The sequence below is a fragment of the Camelus dromedarius genome, chromosome 23 (assembly GCF_036321535.1).
Source record: "Camelus dromedarius isolate mCamDro1 chromosome 23, mCamDro1.pat, whole genome shotgun sequence".
NCBI lineage: Eukaryota > Metazoa > Chordata > Mammalia > Artiodactyla > Camelidae > Camelus > Camelus dromedarius.
In genome coordinates, this window is record NC_087458.1 from 5,006,308 (window position 1) to 5,033,122 (window position 26,815).

The window sequence follows — 26,815 nt, forward strand, 5'->3', positions numbered from 1 at the left end:
TGGTGTCTTCTCACATCCTGTGACTCTAGGCTCTGGTCTCTCACTCTCTGACTCTCATCAGCACTGCGTATTAGGATCTGGTCTCTCACTTCATGTCTCTGCACGTCGTGTGACTCTAGGCTCTGTTCTCTCACTCCATGACTCTTATCATCACTCAGTGCTGGGGTCTGGTCTCTCACTTTATATCTCTGCACACCCTGGGACTCTTGGCTCTGGTCTCTCTCTTGGAATTTTTCTTTCTGCAGTTGCCTGCCTTCCAGATCTGTTGCTTGTTGTCCTTGAATTTCAGATCTTCTGTCCCTTTCCTTTAACTCTGGGAGGAGAAGAGGTTTTATGCATGCATAATAGGCTTTTGTCACTCCGAACACAAGTAAAATGAATTCACTGAAATCCACTGTTTTGTCACCATCTTGATCCAGCCGTTGGAGGATTTTTTCTGTTGTCCCAGAATTATTTGAATTCTGTGAGGAAAAAAAAAAAGAAAGGACGTAGTATATTCATCATTTGCTATTTTCTTCTTATGCCTTCTTTGCTGCCTAGACAATTACTTAGGGGACACATAGCAGTTCTGTTTTCTAGTTCTTTTTGTCCTTTTTATTAGTTACTTCACTGGATAATATTTTCCATGGCAGTATTATGTATAGTTTTATAATTTGAGATGACCATGTATGTAGTATTTATTCCTAACGAGTATTACTAAAATATAACATTATTTTAGTAAATACTCATGAGTCACTAATACCCCCCTCTTTCTCCAGTTCACATTGTTGAGTCTGTTTCCTATTCAGAAATAAAATACAAGACACCAAAGTAGAGTTCTCTCATGTCTCATGTCTGTTTTGCTTGAGAATTTTCCCCAGAGCCTAGAAAGATGCCTGACGCATAATTGATGCTAAGTAAATATGAATGAGTAAATGAATATGTGCCAGAAATGGTTCCAGGTGCCAGGGATACAAAGGGAAAGATCACAGATGTGCAAACAGGCAATTCTGACAGACTGATAAGTGCCATGGGGTGAAATGGGAGCCTGTGTAACGAACGCTTAAACCAGATCACTTTGGCTGCAGTTAGGTAATACATTGCAGGTGGTGGCGACAGGAGGGGCAAGAAACGGGGCAGGAGACCAGGTAGGAGGCTACTGTAATAATCCAGGTGGAGAAAGTGACGGCCTGGACCATTGCAGGAGAGAAGTGGCCAGGTCTGAGAGAGAGATTTACTTGGAATTCAGAATAAGCAGAACTTGGTGACTGGATTAGATTTGATAGGTAACAGAGAGGGAGCTGTCAAGGCTGGTGTCCAGGTTCTTGGATTAGACAAATGAGGGGGTGACTGTGCTGTATTTGCTGAGATAGAGAAAGAGAACAGGATTTGAGGGGGGGGTTTTGCCAAGGTTGAATTTGAGATGCTTGTGCAGTATCCAGGGGAGATGCTCAGTGTGTCTGAAGCTCAGGAGAGAGACCTGATGAGGAGAATGAAAGACTGAACATGCAGACGGCGGTTAAAGCAAAGAGAGTTAGTGAAATTAGCAGGGGGAACACATAGAGTGAGAAGAGAATCCCAGAGACTATCAGCCCTTCAGTAATGGGCAGAGAAGAGGAACTTGAAATCGTCCTGAGAAGAAACAGGTGGACAGGTAGGAGGAAGACCAGGAAAGGGCAGTGCCACTGGGTCCAAGAAGACAGTCCCAAGTAGCAGAGTAGGTGGGCACGGAGAGTGACGGTCCTTCTCACCTCCAGAGCATTTCCAAACTCTTGCTGGAGAAGTTTCTTAAGTTCTGTCTTGTTCAGCCTCTGACAGCCTCCATCACCCTTTGCATAAGAGTGGAAAACGTCGATGATACTGACGATGCTCTTCAGAAGACAGAGAGGCGTCTTCTTTAGCCAGCTGGAGTGCACCTGGGAGGGGACAAAGAATTGCCAACTTGTTTCATATTCCTGAATTGCTATGATCTCTTCTTTCTCCATGTCTTGGAGGCAGGTTACAATGTAAAGATCTGACCTACTGGTAATGCCAGATGTCTACTTGGCTTTGGAAATTAGTGAAATTTGGCATTTTTTAGTTCATATTTCATTTCCAATGATAGACTCTTACTATAATCCCTAAAAAGAAGAGGGCAGAAGCTGAGCAGGCTCCCTTGGCGCTGTGGCCGTGAATGCCCTGCACAGACGTCACCGGGACCGACATTAGCACAGCCCCTGCTTCCACACCTGAAGCGTCCCCCCTGGATAGTGCTGATGGGAGGGTTCCCGAGGGCTGTCTGCACTGCACTACCTGGCCCAGGAAGTCAAAAGCAGGTCGAGAGCATCATCTGCATTGAATTATCTTTTTCTTTGTACTTAACCCTGTTATGATACATGTCACATTGTATAGTAATCGGTTCTTTCTCTTTTTAAAAAACACCTCTATTGTGGTATGGTTCCCGTACAGTTAACGACACATATTTCAAATGTAGAATTTGATGAATTTTGATGGATATATAAACCAATGACACCATCACCACATTAATCACTTATTTCTTATCTGACGCCTTCAGAGATTGTTTTGTGAACGCCAGGACCATTTTACATTTATTTATTTTACATTTATCCTAGTGCCTGGAATGTAGTAGAAATTCATAAGTGTTTAATGAATGCATACATGAACAAACGAATGATTCCGAGTTTGAGTGATTTGTTGGATTCGATCTGTGGTCCTCACACCTTGTACTTTAGAACCAGGGGGACCTTTACAGAAATAAAGACTCCAGGTCCCACCTCCAGAAGTAGTGACTCAGTAGGTGTGCAGTGGGACCCTGGCCGGATTTTGATGCTCCTGGCTGATTCTGATGTAGCTTCAAGAATCACTGGCCACCTGAACACTGAGGTCTTTTGCAGCCAGAAGATTCAATGATAGCAATAGTGATGAGTTAATTGGTTCAACAAGCATTTAACTGTTCCTTTTGGGCCACTGCTCTGGTGTGTTCTAGAAATGTGAAATGGATAAGAAACAATTCATTTTCTCAAGGAACTCAATGCCCGGAGGAGGAGATACAGGGTTAGCCCAGTGAAGTCCGATAGCAGACACACAGCAGTGGTTGGAGACAAGGACAGGAACTGTCTTTCAGGGGCTATCCTTCTTGAAGATGACAGAGGAGTATTCTCAAAATAATTCCTTTTAAGCAAAGTCCACTAGGATTTTGCCCCTCATTCTAATAAGAACATGTCATTGTTGGCAATGTCGTAGAATTCTCCAGAAAGGCACAGTTACAACAGCACAGTTTGTCTATGTAAGAGTACCCAGAAAAGGAAACATTTATACAAACAGAAATAGAATCTTTTTCTTGAAAGACTTATCAAGGTTGCCAAGGGAAATGGAGGCCTCGGGCCGAGAGCTTGTGGGATACTGGGTTTGGGGATCCTGGTGCTTATATAGGAGTTTTAATTGCACCTTTTAACCAGACATCTTTTGCAGACAACGCCCTTGGTGTATAATGGACTGATTCATTGCCAACCAAACCCCATTCCACCTGTTTCTTCTCCAGCGGGCTTTTAATCTCAGCATTTCCTTGAATACCACTCCTATTTTTGCATTCTTTCTCTGTCTGCAGCCTGGCCCGGGAGGGACAGCTGCATCTCACACCCACTCTAAGGCCATGGCGCCATCGATCAGAGTGTGCTGACAGTGTGCCGAACTTCTCTCAAGAAAAACCCTGTGAACCAACAGTGGCGTCAGCTCCTGAAAGTAAAATATGTTGATTCTTACTCTGAGACACTTCAGACCCAAGCAAGGTCTCCTTCACAGCTTGCACCAGCATATTTGATTTGGCTACGTTGGGGCTGAAGTGTCCAATTACATTATATGCTTGCTCTCCTGTAATGATAAACACACGTATGGTCTGTCTTAACTCCCATCTGGCCTGTTCCCCAAGCTGGTGGCTCTGTTCCTCATGACCCCTCTCCCTGGGTCCGTCTGCTGTCAAGGCATTGGCTGCTCACACCACATCAGAGATCATAGTTTTCTCCTCTGATGCTCCTAGCAGCAGACGTCGGGCCCAGGAGAGAATCTGTGGGCTGCAGAGTTACTGGTGGTCCGTTGCAGTTTCACTGCTTTTATAGAATGTTGCCAATGTGGGCCCCTTTCTGTGAGGCTCTATTCACTTGAACTTTGTATAAACCTAGAAGGAAGTTTTAAAAAAAATTATTAAAAACCATTTTCAGTTTTACCAGCTTACAAATTGTCCCTTAGTTTCTAAAGAGATTATTATGGGTAGATGCACTCCTATGGAATCTCTTATGATGATAAAAATAATTTCCACTCATCTTAATTTTGTGGATTTCTCTTAGTCCTATATAATTTTGTTAATGGCTACAAGGTCAAATGTATCAAAGAGACCTCCTTGTGGGAATGACAAGCTAATAAGAACTATGACATTGTTAGAGTGAGTACAGGCGACTTTATTTTCTGGGGAGCGTGATGGTTCCTTTTTCCCTGGTTACACTGGTTTTGAGAATAGCTCCAGGAGTAGTTATTCGTTTGTTTGTTTATTCAGACCCTAGCATATTCCACAGAAGGATTAAAGTTTGCTGAATGTGGAGCCACAGTGTGTGGTCACTAACTGCCTAGTGACTGACTGATCTGATGGCAGCTCCTGGTGGGCTCAGACTGACCCTAAGGACAGAGTGGGCTTGACTGTTGGAAGATGATTTGGGACCTTTGTGTGAAATTCAGGGTCCTGCTTGCAGGACTGTGACATCTTTGATGTCCTTTGGATCTTCCTTCCTCCATCCTAATCTGAATTCTGATAAACATATTCCCATCATTAAGGGTGGTTGTAAAATTGAAAATACATATCAATGGCTATAAACCAGAGTACGTCTTTATTCATTATTTATAATCTTTGAGAGAAAATGTATTCTTCCCTTTTAAATGTATTTGTTTATTTATAGCCTCTTCAGATAGATTTGAAGCCACTCACAGTAAGATACATAGAGAATAAACTAGAAAAAGCTTTTTTAAAAGTGGAAAATTATAACTAGGGGGAAGGAGAATTCAAATACACCAACCATAAGGGTCAACACAATCGCTGTTACAATTTACAATTCAGACTTTCTGGCTGTGGCTCCGAAAAGAAAACACTGTCAGTTACGTGGCCCTCGTGATTGTAAAGTGATAAAACTGTCATTCTTCTTATGAGAAACGAAAGCATTCTTAGAATTGAATTCTAAAAAAAAAAATCTCACGTGAGAGTTTATAAAAGGATGAAATGGACAAAATTCTCAACAGCGTTTCAACAGCCAAAGCAGTGATTTTTTTTCAAGTGTCTATTTTTTGACAAAAATTGAGGCTGTGAATGGGGAGTTGTTTTTTAATGGGTATAAAAAAATTGGGTGTGTGATTTTAAAAGATAACTCAGTGAAGGCAACTCTGAAGCACGGATAAACGTGGTCCCTTTATGTGGCCTTCTCAGCATTTAGCTTAGGCCGGGGATAGAATTTGGGCTACCTGAGGAGTGGGGGGTTTGTGCTCCAAACACAGCCATCCATGAGCACCACTCCCCCGCGGGAGGGTCAGGTCGTCCTCCCTGACGAGCACGGCATGCGGGTGCCCCCTCAGCAGTGTGGTGGAGGGTGGGCCTTCATGCCCCACAAACCAGAAGGGCCGGTGTCAGGAAGGGTGACGCCGTGAAAATCGAGGTGCCGAAGCAGTGCTCTCACCTTGATGAGGACAGATGGCCGTGCAGGCAGGTGGGCCATGAGGGCCGCGTCAGTCTTTCTCTTAATTAGTAGAATCCCTGACCTACCGCACTCTGTGTAATCAGTGTCAGGATGACTGAAAGCAGCAGGCACTTCGTGTGGATCAGCTGGACAAGTAGAACGGGTGTTAGATTTAATTACAAGGTGATTCTGATCGGCTTTGGAAACCTGGCTCGCCTGCCCTGTTGAGGGCTTTGATCAGGGGCTGTTACTCAGGGCACGGCCACCTTCAGTCGATCCTCACAATCCCTGGCGGCACCCAGGTGCTGTCATGACTCAGGACAGTGTCTCCAGGAGGGTGCGGGGCTGGAGGGGAGAGGTGGCCTCTGTGCAGCTGTTTTCTTTAGATCACTCCATCTTTCGGTTTGTGTGCTGTCTAGACTTACGGGTGCAGACCTGAATGTTCTCCCGGGGGTCTAACAATGAAGTGAGTCAAGGTCTCCTGTGCCCAGGGGGCCAAATCAGGTATTTGGAAGGAGCTCAGGGTGGGAACTCAGGAAGCCAGTGGCCCAGCCTCAGCTCTGGCAGCTGATGTAGGGTTATTGGCCCACAGGCACCCCCCATGTGCCACAGAGCAAAGGACTCTGTCCCCTCCTTGCGGGGGACACATATAGCAGTGGGCCAGGTGTCATATGATGCACATGCTTAAGCAGAACAAAGGAGTACACAGTGGGTCTGAAGCAGGGAAAGACAGTCCCACAGTAAGTGGTAAGTCCAGTGCAGGCTCGTGGGCTCCTTATCTCCTGGTAAGAAAGTGTTTCTGGGTCCCAGGCCCACTCTTAGGTGGCCAAGTGGAGTCTGAAAGACAGCATGCATGAGACTGCCTCCCCAGCAGAGGCTAGGTGACCTTTCTTCTCTGGGTTTCACTTAGCCTTTCTGTAGACTATGAACTGACCTCTTCTTCTGAAGTTCAGGAATCCCTAGAAAGGGGTTACTAACCTACGTCCAGGACTAATTGGTGAACTTCCTGAGATTTTATGCAACACTTTTAGCAGATGCATAAATGGAAGTACAGAGAGGTTAAGTAACTTGGCCAAGGACACACTATGAGTGAGTGGCGGACCCAGGCTTGATTGTAACCTAGGCACAGTCTGACTCCTGGGTGCACGCCCTTAACCACCACCAGGTCACCTTTTTTCTTCATTTCCTCACTTCTTAGATACTTCCCTCTTGGCATTCCGAGGAAGAAGTGCGAATTTTTATTCGCCTTTGCCATGATAACTAGTAGGAGTAATGCCCCTTGATCGGCGCAGACACACGTGCACGTGTTTCGTGGGGCAGCCTTGCTGTCCTAGGAATCAGTAATCGATCATGAAGAGGTGCCACTTTCCCAGAGGCCCCTCCATTTAGATTAGTTCTCTCTGTTGGTTTTTTCTCATAGCGCTTACTGCCGTCTGTAATTGCGCATTGTTTTTGTGTTAACTTTTAAAATGACTCACTTCCTCCGTCAGACCGTATGCTCTATGAGGTCAAGAATTATGTCTGTTCTGTTCATCCCTATATACCCTGGATATATAGTTCAGTAGGTGACTGATTGTTAAATTGACAGATGAACAAAGTGCCTCTGGAGGATCTGGTACCACTCTAGGTCCAACAGCGCATAGTAAGTACGCATGCGTTGAACACTTAACTAATGCCAGGTATTTTGCTGGGCACGTCTACATATATTATTCCATTTATTCTTTTCAAACAAAACTTTCTTATTGAAGTATGACATTCAAGTCATAGTATGTAGCTGGTAAATTATCACAAGGTAGACACTCCCACGTAGCCACCACCCAAATCAAGAAATGGAGAGTAACCGGTGCCCCAGGAGTCCCTCGTGTGTCCACACGTAACCCCTCCCTTCTCTCTAGTGGCATCATCATCCTAACTTCTAACACCTTACATTAGGTTTTCCTCTGTTTGAACTTGAGGTAAATGCAGTCATTCAGTGTGAATTCTTTTGCGTCTGGCCTTATTTTCCTTGACATCATGCTTATGAAATTCTTCTATTTTAATTGAGATTAATTCACATATAACATTGTATTAGTTCCAGGTGTACAACATAATGATTTGATATTCGTAGATACTATCCCCATGATCCCCATGATAAGTCTAGTTAACATCCGTCACCACACGTAATTACAAATTTTTTTTTTCTTGTGATGAGAACTTTTAAGATCTCTCTTGGTGACTTTCAAATACACAACACAGCATCGTTAACTAGAGTCACCATGCTGTGTGTTACTGGCTGTAGTTCTTTCCATGTTCTTGCTGTAAAACAGTCCTTTATATGAATGTAGTGCACATTATTGGTTTCTCCTCAGCTGGTGGACCTTTGGGTTGTCTTCTCTTTGGGGCTGTTACAAGCAATGCTGCTGTGAATATTTCTGGACACGGCTTTTGGTGCATTTCTGTCATGTTGTATGTGTCTGGGGTGGAATTTCTTAAGTCGTAGGGTTTGCATATGTTCAGCCTTAGCAGATACTGCCCTCCAGTCCTTCAGAATGACTACCGTATTTACTTGTGCTTCTGCTGCCAGGGTGAGAGTCCTAGGTGTCTGCCTTTTGCACACACTTGAAATCACTCTTTAATCTCAGACGTTGGTATGTGTGAGTGGTTCTCACTGTGGTTTAACTTGCACTTACTTGGCATCTAATGAGGTTGGATATCTTTTCATTAGATTTTTTGATATCTTCTTTTCTGAAGTGCCTGTTTACGTCTCCCCCCCCCTTTTTTTTTTAGAAATTAGGCTGTCTTTTAGTCATTGACTTATAGGCATCCTTTATATATTCTATTTTAAAAAAATTCTGCACAATAACCCTATGAGTTATTATAATGACATTTTACACAAGCAGATACTGAGGTCGGAGAGATTAAATAACTTGTTCAAAGACACGTGGAATATTAGAATATAAGGATTATTTCTTCTCTCCAGTGGTTTATAATCCATTTAGTTGGGGAAATAACACTCAGAGAACAATTAGTCAGTAATATGATCCAGTAAGAACTAAAATATTAACCGGGGTGGTGCAGGCTATGAATGAGACAGTAGTTAAAGGATCAGTGTGAGCTTCCTGGCGGAGGTGGGCGTTATTCTAGAACTTAAGGACAGGTATCATTGAGGAAGTAGAGAGAAAATGAAAATTCATTTCAGAGAAGGTGAACCACCAGAGCGGAGGCACGGAGATGAAAGTAATAATATGACGAACACACCTTGCCTTTGAATAGCTCTTTGTAGGACTACAGGTGTCTTATGCAGGGCTGTATCCTTCGTGAGGGCAGGGTCCATGCCTGTTCCATTCGCCAGGGCATGTTCATTGCCCACCATTATGCCTGGTGCATAGTGACTGCTTCATAAATGTGTTTAAATGAAATGAGTGAATGCATTCAATTTCAGCAATGTTCCTGTCAATTTAGTAGGATAAAATTTAAATAATCTGGAGGGTTATTTTTTTGTTTGTTTGTTTAAAATTCTGTTTTTAAGTATGTAAATATTTGTGTAATTTTAGAGTGAAAAAATAAAATAAAACTAGGGGAAAAAAAAAGATTTAAATGATCAAGGAGATGGTTAAAAGACAATTAGATGAGCAAACTCATGTTCTCAGCAAACTTTCTACCGAAAATTGAAATTGTAATCAGAGGAATAGATTATAGAACAGCGAGAAATGAGATGAAAACAGCGCTTTGCAAAATTCACAAGTGATTAAATGAGGAATGGAAGCAGGGGGACCAGCCAGGAGGCTGTTGCAATATTGGTATTTATTTACTTACTCAGCACAGATTTTTTGAAATCGCAGTACATATTCGGTGCTAAGCCCCATGTTAAGGGAGGATAGCAAGATGTGTAAGTTGTGAACCTTGCCGTCAAGATGCTGCTCATCTGGAAGGGGAGCTAAGACACGCACACAAATAATTGTAATTCAAGGGAGAAAGTTAAAATAGAAGAGAGGCACAAGTAAAGACTATGGAGTTCAAGGGAGGACAACGTCCGCTTTGCTTTGGGCACCAGGAGAGGTTAAAGTGCTACAGAAGGCAAGTTTGTGTCCCCGCTGCGCCATGAGGCCAAACAAACTGAAACCTCGGAGTTTGGAGCAGAGAAAGGTTAATTGCAGGGAGCAAGGAGGACGGGGTGGCTCATGCCCAAGAAAACCCCAAACTCCCTGAAGGGTTTCAGCAAAGCATATTTAAAGGCCAGGTGAGAGGCCAGGTGAGGGAGACGGCTGTCGAGGGTGTGAGATCAGCTCCGGCACAATTCTCTGATCGGCTGGTGTTGAGGTAACAGGGTGGTCAACACTATCAACCCCTGGGTGTCAGAAAGTCTGGCGTCCACATACTCTTGATCATCAAGTAGTTCATTTCTTCTCTTTGGTGACATTTTTAGCATCTGATAAACTCAGGAAATGTACATGAGATACTATTACCTGGGTGCTTCAGAGAGGAGCGGCAGCAGAGGATATGAGGGAGGGGTCTGACCCTGGAAGGCCCCCCAGGGTCCTGCTCAGCTGCACAAGTCGTGTCCTACAACAGCACTCCTGCCTGCCTCTGCCTTCCTGCTGCCCTGCCCCTCTCTGTCACACCGTCTTGCTTTATTGCCTGGAATGACCTTGTTTCTTTAAGGCTGTACTTGTCTGTTGTTCGCCTCCATCCGCCCCCCTCCGCCCTCATTAGAACACAGGCTCCAAGATGAAGGCTGTTTTGTCACTGCTGTATCTCGAATGCCTCACCCAGTGTTTGGAATTAACATGGATTTTCCAGTAAAAATTTTGGAACGGTTGAATGAAGTGGCATTGCAGTTGGAGCCCATCGGATGGGCAGGATTGGGACATTCAGTAAAAGGGAAGGGAGAGATTAGTTTAGGTGGAGGGTACCTGAAGTCCCGTAGAGAGTGGAGGATGAAAGATGGCCCTGGAAAGCAGGTTTAAGGAAGAGTCTACAGTAGATTAGATATGGAGAATAAAAGAGACAAGGCAAATGGTGATTCCAAAATTTGTGCCTTTGAAGCCTGATCGAATGAGGACAGAGAGAATGACAGACTAAGGGAAACTGAGGAGACAAGCCAGGTTATTGGGGAGTGGTTGGCAATCTCAGGGCATTTGCAAAGACTGGGTTCAGGGTCACAGTCAAGTCTGAACAAGGTGAACTGAGACTCATCAGCTTATAAGAGATAATAGTAACTTGGGCAAAGGATAGGTCCTCAGAGGGAGGAAGTCCAGAGAAAGAAAAGCCTTTATAAAGAACCCACAATCCTGAAAACTGGATGAGAAGCATCCCCAAGAAAGGAAGGACCAGCGAAGTGGGTATTTCAGGAGGGGCAGCCATCAGTGTCTACTGCTCAGAACACGGAGGTGCAAGGTCTTCAGGCTTGTCAGGTGAAGGGCAATGTCATCTTTAAAGCAGGAGTTTTTGTAGGATGGTGGGGAAAAAAATGCCCTGTGTTAGGGACAGAATGGAGGACAGAAAGAGGGAGAGAAAAATTGATGGTTGCTAAATCATAAGGAGAATGTTTAAAAACTGTTATTATTATTGATTTTTTTGATTTTTTTCAATTAGGAAAATAAATAACATAGACTCAGTTTAGAAAACAATTCAAAACTAGAGAAAATTAGAAGGAAGAAAAAAAGTCAATTATAATTCTACAACCAAGAAGTGAACATTGTAGATACTTAGATGTGTTTCCTCTCCATCTTATATATATAAATAAAATATAAACGTTTAAATATATATGAAATATATATTAAAATAAGTATATTAATATATGTATTATATATTACAGACATGTATAATATATATGTAAGTCCAGTTGATATCATGCTGAAAGCACACAGTGTTATGCTTTTCCACGTAAGCAGTTTTCCATGTGAGTGCAGGTGCTTCATAAGTGCCCCTGTTACAGACTATACAGTGACCATCAAGGGGATATTTAATAATTTTCATAACCTACTCCCCTATCATTAGAAATCTGAATTTCTGTACTTTTTATTATTATAAATAGTGGTGTGGTAAACATTTTTGTGAAGAAATTTTAAACTTTAGATTATTTCTTGAGGCTAGAAATAATAATAGGTTTAAATAATTAAAGGTTATTAATTATTTATTTTTCTGATTGCAAATGTATTACATTTTCATTATTAAAAAAACTTGGAAAATGAAGAAAATCTCAAAACAGGAAATAAATGTCATTTGCAGTTGTCCCACTTAGGGATAATTATTGTCAAGATTTTGGTCTCATATTCTGTGTTTATTCATTTATTAATCTTTGAATGGAATCATATTTTATCTACTATTTTATAAGCATTGAAAGTTTAGTATCTTATGATACTAATTTAATTACATAATATCTCACCTTATAATTTCTAATGATTTTTGGCATCCCATAGTATCTGGTAACCATAATTTAGTTAACCATTCCCCAAATGATGGACATTTATTATTTCTGGATTTCTGCTATCTTTAATACACTATGACGTATCTTTGTAGATAAATCTTTGTAAGTCTCTCTGATTATTTCCTTAGATTGTTGAGAACTATTTAAAATATTTTTGTGCATATTATTGAATTGCCTTCTGGAAGGTTGTGTTCATTTATACACCTACCAGTTGTATTTCAGAGTTTCTGTTTCTCCAAACTCTGTTACACTGTGTGGTAATTAAAAACAAACAAACAAACGACCTATACTTGTTCGATAAGCAAAATAACTTTTTAATTTGCATTTTGTTGAAGTTTAGTGGGAATTTCATGAATTTATTGGCCATCTGTGTGTTTAGGGAGGGAATTTAAAGGATTGCTAATCTGCCTCTGAATGTGTGAGCGGGAGTGTTGAGGGTGATTGGGAGGGAAGAAGCTGGGTCCTATTCAGATGTATAAAGTTCTTTGGAACTTCTCCTGGGATAATGAGAGTGATTCATTGCTTTGGGGTGCTTGCTTCCCTTTGTGGTTCCTCTCTGAGGGTGACCCTGCTTATGTTCCGAGGCCTGGGGAGGTGCTGTTTGCTTTGCACCAGCAGGGGGCTCATCAGGCAGAAGCTCCCTGGTGTACTGTTGTAATGCTTGGCTGTCACTGAAAGAGACAGGACCATCTGAGAGCTCATTGGTGAGGGGTGCACTCCGCTGGTCCCCGCGGAGCGCTGGGCTTGGTGCACTGGCTGTCTGAGCTTGATTTTGGTGCTCCTTTTGGGCTATGTTTGTTTGCTGCCGTATCTTCTCCTGCAGGTACTCGTACAGTGGAGTCGAACAGACTGCACCCCTTGCCACAGAACAGAGCCCTCGGTCTCTCTGCATCCTCCCTTCAATGTCTGACTTGGGGACTGAAGGATCATGTTCCTTCTTGGCTAGATTCTGTTCTCCTGCCAGCTCTTGGGGGCTTTCATCCTCCTCTTCCTCCCATTTTGCAGGTTCCTCCGTCTCCAGGTGTGTCTTTGGGGGGACTGAACTGTACTCATGCAGACGTTGTACTGGCACCTCCTGGGTCTCTGGTGCTCCATCCTCCTCCTTGGTCCTTGAGCCCTGGACCTTTAGCTCCTGTCTTCTACATTTCTTTGCAGGGAGCTGCCTTGGGGAGAGCTGGCCCGTGAAGCCTGCATTCAGGACACCCAGGGGCCCAGTCTCCAGGGACTTTCTGTTTTCATCTCCCACTGCGGACTCCTGTGCCTCTGGGGGTCCACTGGGCTACACTGCTGGCCCTGGGCTTTTGGTCCCTGAGCCCTGACTTCTGTGCTCTTTTCCAACAGGCCACTCCTGTTCCTCGGAGAGCTGCTCATCCTCTGCTCCAGCTGCCAGCACCGCTGCCCCGTGAATTCTGTTGTTCTCACCTGGGGCTACCTGCTGCTGGTGGTCTGGGTTATTATTGGGACTTCCTTGCACACACTCTCTGGGTGGGTCTGCTTGACGCTGGGAATCCCCTTGCACAGACAGGCCACTTGTCCCTGAGCTGCTGTCCCCATCTTCTGGAGTCAGGCTGTCGGGGGTTTCAGAAGACCTCTCATCAGTCTGTGTGACTGTTGGCTCAGGATCCTCCCTCTGGTGACCATCATCCTCCTTGACTGGCTTGTTATGGATCTTGGTGACCTTCTTATTTTCTCCTCCAGACTGGTTCTCGAGTCGTGTCAACTCCTGTGTTCCTTCTCTTGCTCCTGGCGTCTCTTCTGCTTCAGGGACGTTTTTGCTGCTCACAGGTACTTCTGCTGTGCCTTCCTCATCGTGTCCTGCCTCTTCTCCTGGGCTGACTGCTCCTTCAATTTCAAGATATTTCTGATCTCTTCCTTCTGAGCTTAACTTTTGTGTCTTAGAGTCTTCTTCAGCATTCTTTCCTTTTGCTGATTCCTGGAGTTCCTGATTCTTCACGTCCTCTGTTTGGTCTTCCAGGGCTGGTGGCTGAGTTTTTCTCTCATTTTCTTTCTGCCCTGCTGTTTCATGGACCTCAGGGCCTCTTACCTGTTTCCTTTCAACTCTAACATTAAGTGTTTCTGAAAAATTTCTGCTGTCACGTTGCACTGGCAGGTCTTTGGTATCTTGTACTGGAGGTACTTGGGTCTCAGCTGTTCCACTATCATCCTCAGGATCAGTTGATTTCTGCATCTGAAATGGTTTCTGGGCAGCAGCTTGTTCTGGCGGGTCAGCATGGTCTGAGCTGGGCTCATCTTTTCCTTGCAGTGGTGGCTCCTGTGTTTTAGAGGGCCCCTTAGCACCCTTTTCTCCTCCTACAGCGTCCTGATCTTCAGATGGTCTCTGTGTTGTTTCTCCTAGTGGAGAACTTTGCATTCCCAAGTTCCCTTCCTGTTCTCCAAACTGCTCTCCTGTCTTAGTGCCAGCTTGTTCCCTGGCTGGTTTACCTGCCTTCCTGAGAATCTCCTTATCTTGCTTCTTCCTCCTGGAGGGACTGCTGATCTGTGCTGATCCTACTGTTGGCTTCTTTGTCTCCCCACTGTCTCCTATTGCTGCTACATCTTGGGCCACTTCCTGGCTCTGTTCGTCTCCTTCCAGGTGTTGGTTCTTATGGTCATTGTGCCCGGATGCTTCTCCTGGCAGTTTGTGAGTTGTAGTGTCTCCCTGGGGGTTCACCCTATCGTGTCCAGCTGCTCCCACTTCCTTAGGGCTGAGCTGAGTTGAGGATGCCATTTCTGGAGGAAACACCACTTTGTCTTGAGTTGATGAAGTTCCCTCTGTCCGCTGGCCAGTTCCACAGGTCCCCTGAAGATCCATGTCATCTCGTATCTCCTCTGGTTTAGACACTTGTCTAGGTTCTGAATTAAGTAATGATTCTATGTCAAGACGACAGACTTTCAACAAGTTGAAAATTGCAAGAATAAATTCATCAAAACTGGTGGTGCCATTGCTGTCAATATCCGGAAGATTCAAGTTTCTCTCTGTAGCCTGGATGGTGGCAGGTGGCTGCATGAAAACACAGTGAGAGATCAGCCTGTTTATATGTGGTCAAGTGCCCTGATTGTCTGTATGTCTTCTAAGAATCCTCTGTTTTTGACCCTGTTCTTCATGAACTTGTGAAATTTCCCCAAACAGAAAGAATTTGTTGATTCTGGTTACCGTTTTTCATCAGAAAGCTATGGCTAGGAAGGAGCATTCACATGAATTGTGAGTTGCACTTACGTGCACGCTGGCTCACGACTCCTCTCAGAAACCTACTTTGCTGAAGCAATAGTCCCAGTGAGGAAAGCCTCTTTTTTCTCTATAACAATGACTAAGCCACTGAACAGAGTGGGAGGCTGGGATGGAAACAGAGTTGTTCAAAGTGAACAAGTGCTGAGAGCTGGCAGCCAAATGTAAAACAGGGAGGCATCACTTATGCCCATCTTGCTTGGATTTTGGAGGAAGGGCAAGTGGAGAAGAATTTCCACAGCTCTGTGAGCCCCTCACCTGAAGAATGTCCCCAAACTCGCCCCGGAGGAGCTCCTTCAGCTCTCTGCAGGTCAGCGTCGCCTCATCACTGTCCACCCTGGCGTACTTGCGGAATGTCTCGATTACACAGAGGACATCTCCCAGGAGCTGAGGCATCTTTACAAACTCAGGAGACTGTGAGTAAGAACAAACAAAGCTCACTTCTTAGGATGGGTCCTTTAGGAAAGAGACTGTAGTGAGATCAGAGTTAGCCACCCTGCAGAAAATAGAGACGCTCATGTGTTCAGAGAAAGCTTTACTGCAAAAGGAGGGTGGAAAAAGAACTTAAACGTTAAGTACTGATTCACAGATGAAGTGGGAATAGTCACTTTAGCCTCATCTGAGAGTGCCCACCTGTTTTCCTCCCACCATGGCTCAGTCTAGCTCCTTGGCTTAGGCAAGTGTAACTTTTAAGTTAGAAAAGCTTCCAGAGGAAAGAGAAGTAATGCCAGGAAGGTCAGTCTCTGTGTGCAGGCAGAGTACCATGTTTTTACCAAGATGTAGCTCCGTGAACTCACTGGTAAAAGAGTCTCGACCCCTCAGTCATTACCCAACATTGAAATGATTATAGGTCATTTTAATGTAGGTCTGAGTCCTGGTTAAATAGTATTGCTGCCTATGTCGTACAAACAGTTTTTATTTTTAAAAAAGAAATGGAAAAAAAAAAAAAAGAAAATGATCAAGGAATGCATTTGGAGCTCCCAGTGAGGTATCGGTAATAGTGGTTGACCTAGACTAAGAGTGTGTTTCTTCTGAAATCCGTATACAATCTCACATTAAAAGCAAAACAGCAGCCGAGATTCTAAGTATGCACAAGCAGAGAGTCTGTGAGACTTACCTCGTTCACGAGTGAGAGCAGGTGAATCGTGGGGCAAAGGGCTGTGAGCTGACGGGAGGCACTGAAACCTTTTATTGAGTCTCTAATTGCACAGTTAGGAAGGAGACATCCTCAGGGTCTAATGCCCTGATTCATCGCCACCAAACCCAGTCTCCCTTCCTTCTCTACTCTCAGTTTGTCTTATTTTTATTTCCTTTAGGCAGCTTCAGACTTATCCAATCCAAAGGAAGGGGAAAGAATATTTGTTTCATTTACTGACTTTTGCAGGTTGTATCTTTGGGGGTGGAGTTGGCTTTTGTTTTTTTTAAACCTAAGGACACAATTACATTTTTATTTGACAAATCATAGGGCTGGCAGAGATCTCAGGAGTCATCTGATTCCTCTCTCTGCCCATAGGATGGACTGTATTTGACCCAGCCTGGACAGATGGGTGTCAATCATGTGTTTAAAAATAGAGGCCTCACTTATCCATGTAACAAAGTGGAGATACCAGATGATTCAGGCGTTTCCATGCTCTGCATTACTTGCCCAGAGGCAGAATTAGGGGAAAAAAAATCTCTTGCTGAGTGTGCAGAACTTTGCTTACCTAAGATGTGCTGTTTTTAAAATGTGATTGATATCTACTCCTTAAAGGCATTTTCATAATCTGAGGAGCTTAGAAATGAGGATCCATATTATTGTGTTCTTTCTGTAAAGGGGAAAGGGAAACATAGGGACCACCAAGCCGAGGACAGGTAGGAAGGAGCCTAAGATGTTAATCTGGCGAATGTTTGGATTACCTCTTAGATCTGCATCCCTCTTAGTAGAGAATATTTAATTAACTGGATGGCTAGGTTCAGTTTTTTTTAACATTCAAAAAGAGAATAGAGTATATTTTAATATTCTTCCCTGCTTGTAAAAGGATTTTAGAAACAGATCCATGTAAATAAGTGTAAAAGACAAAGACTGAGATAATGGATGGGTGGGAACGGAGACAATTATATGAGAAGACAGAGGCTAAGGGAAGCATTGATGTTGAGCACAACTCTGTTCTCATCTTCCTAATAAACAAGGCAAGTACAGTGTTGCTGAATGTTGGAGTGAAAAAAAATCTGTGTTGATAGTTTCCTCCTATGAATAATATTTCTCAGCATTCCCCTGAAAAGGAGAAGTCTTCAACTGAGAAATGGGATTGTCATGTGAAGGTCATCTTAATTCTGATCAGTCAACACCCCCTGAGTACCAGCTGTTTCTCAGATACTGTGCCAGGCACTGGGTGTTTTAAGATGAGTAAGTTATGTCTCCCAGCCCTGGAGTCAGGAGCCAGTCTCATGAGAAATGATTCAAGGAAGCTGAGTATGTTCAAGTCTGGACTGAAAAGATTTAGAGGTGGAAGAATAGCTGTTTTCAAACATTTGAAGGATTTGCATAGGATGCGGAGTGGGAGGAATAGAAAGGAGCTAATGTTCATTGAATGTTTATGACATGTCAGGAGCTGACAGGGGCTGCTTACTTAATCCTCACGGCCCTTTTGTAGTTATCATTCTCTTTTAACAGATAAGGAAGTTAAGGCTCTTATTGTTAACTAACTTGCCCATGGTCACGTACCCTGAAAATGGCAAAGCCCAAATCAGAATCGAAACCCTTCAAGACTAAATGTCTCTGAGCCCATGCTGTCTCCATTGTCTTGAGTTCCTTATTCTGTGTAATGCCAGAGAATAGAACTAGAATCAATGGTTGAAACTTTCTAAAAAGCAGATTTCAATTCTTAAGACCTTTTTGAGGGATAGAGCTGTCTGACAATGGTATAGGCTGCCTCGAAAGTAATGAGATCCCTGTCACTAAAACTATTCAAACAGAGGCTGAATCATAATCCACCAGCTAGGTTACAGGAGAGGCCTGCCAAAGGAAGAGGAAAGCCTGGAGTGACTTACAGTGAGGTGCACAGAACTCTTCCAATTCTGTCTATGGTTTTAGGTTATAGTTTCTACTTAGAAAGTCAAGGTTGGATGTTGCCTTGTCTCTGAACAACATGAGGGCTGGCTCCCTAGCCCGTTTATAGGCGTACCTAGTTTTTCAGTGCTTACTCAAGACTGTTTAATAATACCCATACATGGTGGGTAGTGACTCAGAGGATGGCAGGAGGAAGGGAATGACTGGATGGAAAGAAGAGAGGATGATTTTTTGTTTAAAAAAATTATTTAGATTACTATGCAATAAGCCACAAGCAACTCTACCATTACCAAAGAAAAGACCCTGATTGCTATTCTTCCTCTAAACAGACCCCTCTAACAGTTTCTTTGTAAGGTCCTCTCTGCTCTAATGTTGTATAAGGATAGTGAAGAAAGGAAGAGGTAAAGAGAGAGAGACGTGTAAAGAAGTTGTTTAATATAGAACTATGTTATAAGAGTCTCTTACTCTTCAAAGGTCACAGCTGAAGTCTTGAAGGAAGCCTTCAAGGAAAATCCATATGATAGCTATTTTGGAAAAGATGGCTGAGAAAGCATTTTTTGATTCTCTATAATACTGGAAAATTTGGCAAGCAAAAAAGAAGGCTTAAGCTTACATTTATAATTTCATTATCTTTTTTATTTATCATAAGAATAGCAGGAGTTTGTTCAAGGAGATGATAGACTGAGCAAATATACGTTCTTAATATTCCTCCTGGAATCCTCTAAAATAAAAATATAGTTATACAGAAAGAGAAGAATAAACTAGAATTGTGAACAGAACTAGAGACTCACAACTGAGTTTCGATAAATTTATGGGTGAAAATTGGATGGTAGTGATTTGATATTCTTACATATTTCAAACTGATCACCACGGTAAGTCTAGTTAGGTTATATCACCATACAAAGATATTACATAGTTATTGACTATATTCTTCACATTGTACATTTCATACCTGTGACTCATTTATTTTGCAACTGGAATTTTATATCTCTTAATCCCCCTCACCTATTTCTTTCCTCCCCATACCCTCCTCCCCTCTGACTCTATTATAGACTTTTGCTATGTGGTTACCATGAGATTTATATATAGCTTTGTGTGTGTGTGTGTGTGTGTGTGTGTGTGTGTGTGTACATATTTATTTATTTGTTAAGTTGATCTCTTTAGTTCTAAGATGCATTTTAACAATCCTGCATTTTTATTCCCCTCCCTCCATGTTTGCTGGTTTTGACATACTTTACATCTTTTTGTTTTGTGTAACCCTTAACTACTCATTGTAGATATAGATGATTTTATTACTTTTGTTTTTAACCTTCTTACTAGCTTTATTCGTGGTTGATTTATTACCTTTACTGTTTGTTTGCATTTACCAATGAGACTTTTCCTTTCTTAGCTCTCATGTTTCTAGATGTGGGCTTCTCTTTTTCACTTAGAGAAGTCCCTGTAACATTTCTTGTAAAGCTGGTTTGGTGGTGCTGAGCTTTATTAGCTTTTGCTTGTCTGGAGCCCTTTTGAGCTCTCCTTCAAACCAGAATGAAAGACTTGCTGGGTAGAGCATCCTTGGTTGTAGGTTTTCCCCTTTCAGCAATTCAAATATATTGTGTCACTTCCTTCTGGCCTTCTGCTGCTTTTCCTTCACTATATATATATATATATATATAAAATATAGTCAGTTTACAATGTTGTGTCAATTTCTGGTGTATAGCACCAAACTTCAGTCACATAGGAGCATACATACATTCATTTTCATATTCTTTTTAACCATAAATTACTATAAGATATTAAATATAGTTCCCTGTGCTATACAGTATAAACTTGTTGTTTATCTGTGTTACATATAATAGTATCTGCAAATCCTGAACTCCCAATTTATCCTTTCCCACCCCCCTCTCCCCCAGTAACCATAAGTTTGTTTTCTATGTCTGTGAGTCTGTTTCTTTTTTGTAAATAATTTTTTTTTAGATTCCATATATAAGTGATATCATAAGGTATTTTTCTCTCCCTTTCTGGCTTACGTCATTTAGAATGACATTTTCCAGGTCCATCCATGTCGCTGCAAATGACATTATTTTATTCTTTTTTATGGCCGAATAGTATTCCATTGTATAAATATACCTCCTTCACCACTTTTAGTATTCTCTCTTTGTCTTTAATTTCTCATGTTTCCAGTTTTTCATTATTATATGCCACTCTATGATGAATATTTTGTACCTAAATCTTTGTGTATACCAAGGTCAAACTTAAAGAACCATAGTCCCCGCTCAAATGATCCCTCAGAGCCCTTCATAACAAGCATAATTTTGTAAATGAAATGGTTGATGTTTATTATAGGTAGCACACCATTTTGTTTTTGAACAGAAGAATGTTTTTACGTGTTGTGTAAGCGCATAATAGTGCACTGAGGCCCTTGTATAACCACATGTGCAGTGTATTCACGCTCATGTTCCAGGATTTTCTTTCAATGCAATTAGGTGGACTGTTGCATAAATGAATAAGAAAGTGCATATGGGAACTTTAATAGTTATTTGGCCTTAGACAAATTTTGAAACCATTTTGAGTTTGGTTCCCTTACTTGGAAATGGGAAAGGAGGGGGCAATATTGTTCAGAATTCCAGCATTGTAGTGCTGATTAAGTGAAGTAACATATGTGAAAAATACTTAGCAAAAATGTTTGGCTTATAGTGCATTCTGCTGAATTAACAACTCTGGGAAGGCTGGGACTATGTCTGTCTTGCTCACTTAAATCACCAGCCCAGCATAGTGCCTGGAACATGGTAGGTGCTCAATAAATATTTGTTAAGTAAAAAAAAAAAATTAAGAGACATGTACTAAAATGAGAGTCCTGGACCAAAATGGAAAGAACTGGGCTGATTCCAGCCCTATCTCTAGTTCTATAAGTTTAGGTCTTTTATTTCAATAGATTTGATAACCCCATGAGCATGGAAAGGTTTGGACTAGACAATAACAATCTCATTTACTGAGTGCTCAGCTTATACTTTGTACTCATTATTTCCACTCTTCACAACAATCCTGAAAGGCAAGGATTATTGTCCTTGTTTTACAGATGAGGAAATTTAAGATTGAGGAGATTATGTCATTGCTGATGTGGGACTGCTAGGCCTTAGACAAGTTTCTAAGCCATGAAAACCTAAGTTTTCAAAGTCTGAGTCTCCACAATCTGAGTTCTTTATGCTACTCACATGGTCTTCCTGCTCATGGGTGTGATGCCCTCCATGCTCTGGCAGCTCATGGATCTGTTCTGCTCTACTCTGGTCACAAATATATTTGGTGGACCCATCAGTATTTTGAACTTGTAGGAACAATGGTAGGGAAAAATGGTCTAACTATTTCACAGAGAAGTATTATTTCATTACATGTTACTTGAGAACTTATTACTTGGAACCACCCCACCCCTCGAATAAGAAATTCCTTCTTCACAGTCCCTGTTCACTGCCTCTTCTCTTTACAGGGCTACCATTTGCTGATTCATAAGATGTTGGATTTTTAAAAATCTCTTTGGAATCCCCAGCCCACAGACCTATGACCCTTAGTCCCTCCCTGTACTCACTTGCTTTTCTCGCCTGGTTAGAATCTGTGATGGTTAATTTTACGTGTCAACTTGATTGGATGACAGTGCCCAGATATGTGTCAAAATTATTCTGGATGTTTCTGGAAGGGTGTTTTTGGATGAGACTAACATATGAGTAGGTGGACATGGAGTAAATCTGGAGGCAGATTGTCCTCCAGAATGTGGTTGGGCCTCATTCAACCATCAGTTGAAGGCCTGAACAGAACAAAGACTGACATCCTCCATGAGTGAGCAAGAGGGAGTTCTGCCAGCAGATGGCCTTCAGATTGGAGCTGCAACTCCTCCTTGAGTCTCTGGCCTACCAGCTCACCCTGCAGATTGTGTACTTGCCAGCCACCCTTATCACGTGAGCTAATTTCTTTAAGTTTTTTATACACACACACACACACACGTATAATTCATATATATGAAAATATATAAATATATATATATGAAGCAGAACCTTGACTAATACAGAATTCATGGTCCATTACTTCAACAATGCCATCTCTTGTAGGTATCCTCAGTGCCCTTTTCCTGTTTGTCTTTCAGTTACACCTGCCTGGAAAAAATCTCAGCCCTGGTGTGGTCTCACTCTGTCATTCGCATCTGTAGTACTGAGCATGCCTGAGGAACTCTCATAGCTGAACACGTTGGTGCAGGGATAAATTCATGATCTCTAACTTCAACTGGAAGCCCAGAGTTTTTTGGTGATCATATAGCTTCCATGATTAGTTTTTTGTCTGTGTTCTACAACAATTATTTTAAATCATCATGACTCTCTTCGGTTATTTGACTCTTTACCCCCCCTTTTCACTCAGAAGATGATTTTGCTTCTTTCCTTCATGAAGAAAATAGAAGTCACAAAACAAAACCAAACTAGCAGATGTGGGGTCAAGAGGTAAAAACTTCCAGTCATAGGGATGTAATGTACAGCGTGGTGACTATAGTCAATTACATTGTACTGCATATTTAAAAGTTACTAAGAGAGTAAATATTGTATTGCATATTTAAAAGTGACTAAGAGAGTAAAGTTCTCATCACAAGAAAAAATCTGTAACTTTGTATGGTGATGGATGGTACCTAGACTTACTGTGGTGATCATTTCACAGAGTTTATAAATATCGAATCATTATGTTATATATCAGAAACCAATATAATGTTGTGTATATGTCAATTATATCTTGATGAAAAAAGTCATCAGACCACAATCCCTAAACGTTCTTCCATCAAACTACAAACTTATTGGCATCCATTTACATTTATGTTTTCTTTCTGTTACATCAGGAAAAGCTGCCCATCTAAGCCTGTTTCCTCTCTCTGGATCTTATTTTTTTCCTGCCTTCTCAGGAAATTTGCATGTTGATAATTCCCTCTCTTTTCTAAAATGTAACCTCTCTTAATTGGTTCCTTACTGTTCAGCATTTACACACAGTCAACTTCTTCCCATTTTATAAAATCTCACCTTGTGCCTACAACCCTAACCAACCTCTCTCCTCCCCTTCATAATGAGTATTCTTGAAAGATTTGCCTTATGTTTCCGCTTATTTTCCTTGTAGTCCTCAAGATAATACGAGATCATCACTGACACTGTGTTACCAAATCACCAGGCACTTTTCAGCACTTATCTAGCTTGGCTGCTCTCAAATATTTGATGATAACCACCTCTGCTTTCTTGCAGCGTGATCTTTCCTAGTTTTTGTGACACCACATTCTCCTGGTTTTCCTCCTACCTCTCTGACTGCTCCTTTTAATTTTATTTTTTTTAAGTTTTTTTCCTTTGCCTTTCCCTTAAATGTTGCTGTTCCTCTGAGTTCTGTCCTAGCCCAATTCTTCATCTTCCTCTTTTTCCATATCCTGAATAATCTTATCTACTCTTACTGCTTTGATTACTATTGATAGGCTGATAGTCTTTTTGCTACATTAAATCCAAACCTCTCACCTGAGCTCCAGACTCATAACCAGCTGCCAACTAAATATCACTTCCTGGAAGCCTCAAAGGCACCTCCAACTCAGTGTAAGTAAAACTGAACTTGTCACCATTTCCCCTCACAACAAACCCCTCACTTGTCATTTCACTACAAGTGAAAAAGAGGCTCTTTTGTGCTTCTGTCTCAACAATGGCACCATTGTTCACCCAGTTTCTCCAACTGTACCTCTGGTATTATTTTTTATCTCTTCCTTTCTATTATCTTGCCAATATATCACCAACTTCTGTTGATTCTAATTCTCAAATATCTCTCAGAAATATCCACTTTTCTATTCCCACTTCTGCTATCCTAGCTCAGATGATCATTGGCTCTCATGGGGACTGCTGTAACATTCTCCTAATGTTCTCTCTGCTCCACCTTGCCTCTCTCCAGCCCACTCTCCACATTGCTGCCAGGGTGATCCTCATAAACTGCCAATCTAGTTCATCACTCCCCTGCTTAAAATGACAATAATTCTTTGTTGCCCTCAAGATAAACTTAATATGGCTTACCAGGTCCTTATATAACCTCTCTAGCCTTATCTCTTGCCATTTGTCCATGGTATTTTAGGTTCTGGTCAGATTTAATTTGACATCCTTGAACCCACAGTGCTCTCTCTTGCCTCCAGTCTTTTTTATTTTATTTTTAAGTTGCCTGTATTTATTTTTGGGGGGGAGGTAATTAGGTTTACTTGTTTATTTTTGGAGGATGTACCGGGGATTGAACCCAGGAACTTGCGTATGCTAACAGTGCGCTCTACCCTTCCCCCCTTTGCCTCCAGTCTTTAAATACCAATTTCACTTTGCCTGGAAGGCTCTTTCTTTTCCTCTTCACAGGGCTAACTTCCTATCTACTCTCAAGTTTTGGCTAAAACATCAGTTTCCTTGGAAAGCTTTTCCTGACCCTACTAAAAAGCATCAAGATACTGCTCTTCTCCTAAACTATGCTTCTCTGACCACAGCATCTGTAGCAGGATGGTCTGAAACTTGTCTGCCTCTGCCATTTCTACCCATCCCCTCCCCGTCCACAGTCAGAGAGGAAACCTGGGGACTGGCTTAGTCCTGATCCACATGTGAAAGCTAATTTGTAATGTGCTCCAGGGAAAAAGGGAGGCATGTGCACTCTTAATAAGGCCAGAGTTATTATTTGATAAGAAATAGAGTCAAAGTACTGCTGATAGGCAGAATAAAATATATACCAGACACAGAGGTTTTCAAAATGAAAATAATCCTCATGGTGATGAGTTGTATTTGAATTCAAATGCTTATGAGAAAACCAGCCGCAGCCTGGAATGGGGATCTCACCGTTGCTTCTCACTACACCTCCCCTGCAACCCCTCAACCCATGAGACCAGAATCCACCTTTCCCTTGACCTACCCCTGCATTCTCATCCCACTAGGGCCACTGACAGATACCAATACCAGAGCTTACTCCAATTCCTAGGCAGAAGCAGAATAAACTGAGGGAGAAGAATCATGAAATTCAGTAATGCCTAACATTGAGGAATTTTCAATATACAAGAAAGGACTTAGGGCTTCATTGTTCAGAAGGGAGGGATGGCCTGTTAGATGGGCAGTAGAGGCCTTGGACAAAAAGAGCTATTAGGGTTTATTAATTAACTCATTCATTTGACAGATATTTATTGAATGCCTGTATTATGCATCTAATTCTCACAACTCCTTGAGCCATGTTTCTTATCATGACGTTATGAAGTCTTCACAGGGACTAGGAACTTTTGAAATCCTAGGCAAAAGTTTTGGGAATGTATATTTTTCTAGAGAGACAGTCCATATATTTCATCAGCATTTCCTAGAGCTTTTTGTTTATCATGGAAAGAATATACAAAATAAAGAATTCAAAGTTGTAGCCTCTGTCTTCATGGTATTTACAATTCAGTTGGGTAAATGAAACAAGTATAAAGCCAACTAAGGCAGAGTACTACAATCAATGAGCAGTAAATACAGACAATATCTTAGAACCTCAATGAAGAGAGCGATCATGTGAGTTGGGGTGATTAGGGAAAGATTTAGGGAAGAGGTGGGACTAAACTCGGGTCTTTTAAACAGAGTAGAAAGTGTCCATGTAGACAGGAAGGAGAGAGGCATTCTAAATAGATTAAATTATGCTAATAAGTCTTTGAAGTAAGGACAGTCATAGGATGTCCTAATGACAACAAATAGACTAGTTTGGTTTTAACACATGGTTGGCTCTGGGGGTGTTGGGGGGGCCAGAGTGTAAAAGGTGGACTGTCTCTAGAATGTGGAGACATAAATTCCAAACTGCAGGGCTTAGACTTCATCGTACAGAAAATGCCAGTTTTTAAAAAGGGAAGTGATAACAAATAGGAATCAGATTTTTAAAAGTTTCTGTAATTCGAGTGCTTGCCATTGACATCCTGAGGGTTCAGAAAATGATAACGTATTCAGAAATCTACCTTTTGGGTTAGTTCCAGATTATTGCATGTGACTGTCAACTCTTTACTAACAAGGGAAACATGAGCTTATTAAATATTACATAGATCATAATCTTCAACAGATTACAGTCCCAGTACACTTGCTGAACAAACTCATAATTACTATGACTGAATGAAAATATTAGCAATGTGTAATTAATGCAGAAGATGGAGCAGAGATGGGTTTATATTTAGCTAATGGCCACTGACTTTTAGTTTAAGTGGAACCAAGTTCCAGGACTTTGTTTTCTCAGAAAAGAATGGGATTAATTAAATGGATATGTGAATTTCATAAATTAGAGGGGCAGTAATTTTCGACAGTACTAAGGTCATAGAAAATGGGGTAGGTTTAGGGTCTTCTCCTTCATTGAATAAACCTAGGCTGATAAGAAGGTGCTCTGGAAGAATTTGGGAGATGAATAAGAGAAGTTCAGAAGCTAGAAAGGAAGGA

The 26,815-nt window shown here is 41.8% G+C and overlaps 1 protein-coding gene across 1 annotated transcript; it reads right to left on the reverse strand.

Annotated features, from left to right (window-relative positions):
* Positions 1 to 12,618: 12,618 nt before the first annotated feature.
* TCHHL1 (trichohyalin like 1) lies at positions 12,619 to 16,471 on the reverse strand. Its single transcript, XM_010999114.3, is given in 4 exon segments — positions 12,619 to 12,655; positions 12,657 to 15,103; positions 15,587 to 15,742; positions 16,446 to 16,471. Coding segments are annotated over 3 exon segments (2,622 nt in total). The 5' UTR covers positions 15,725 to 15,742; positions 16,446 to 16,471.
* Positions 16,472 to 26,815: the final 10,344 nt, after the last annotated feature.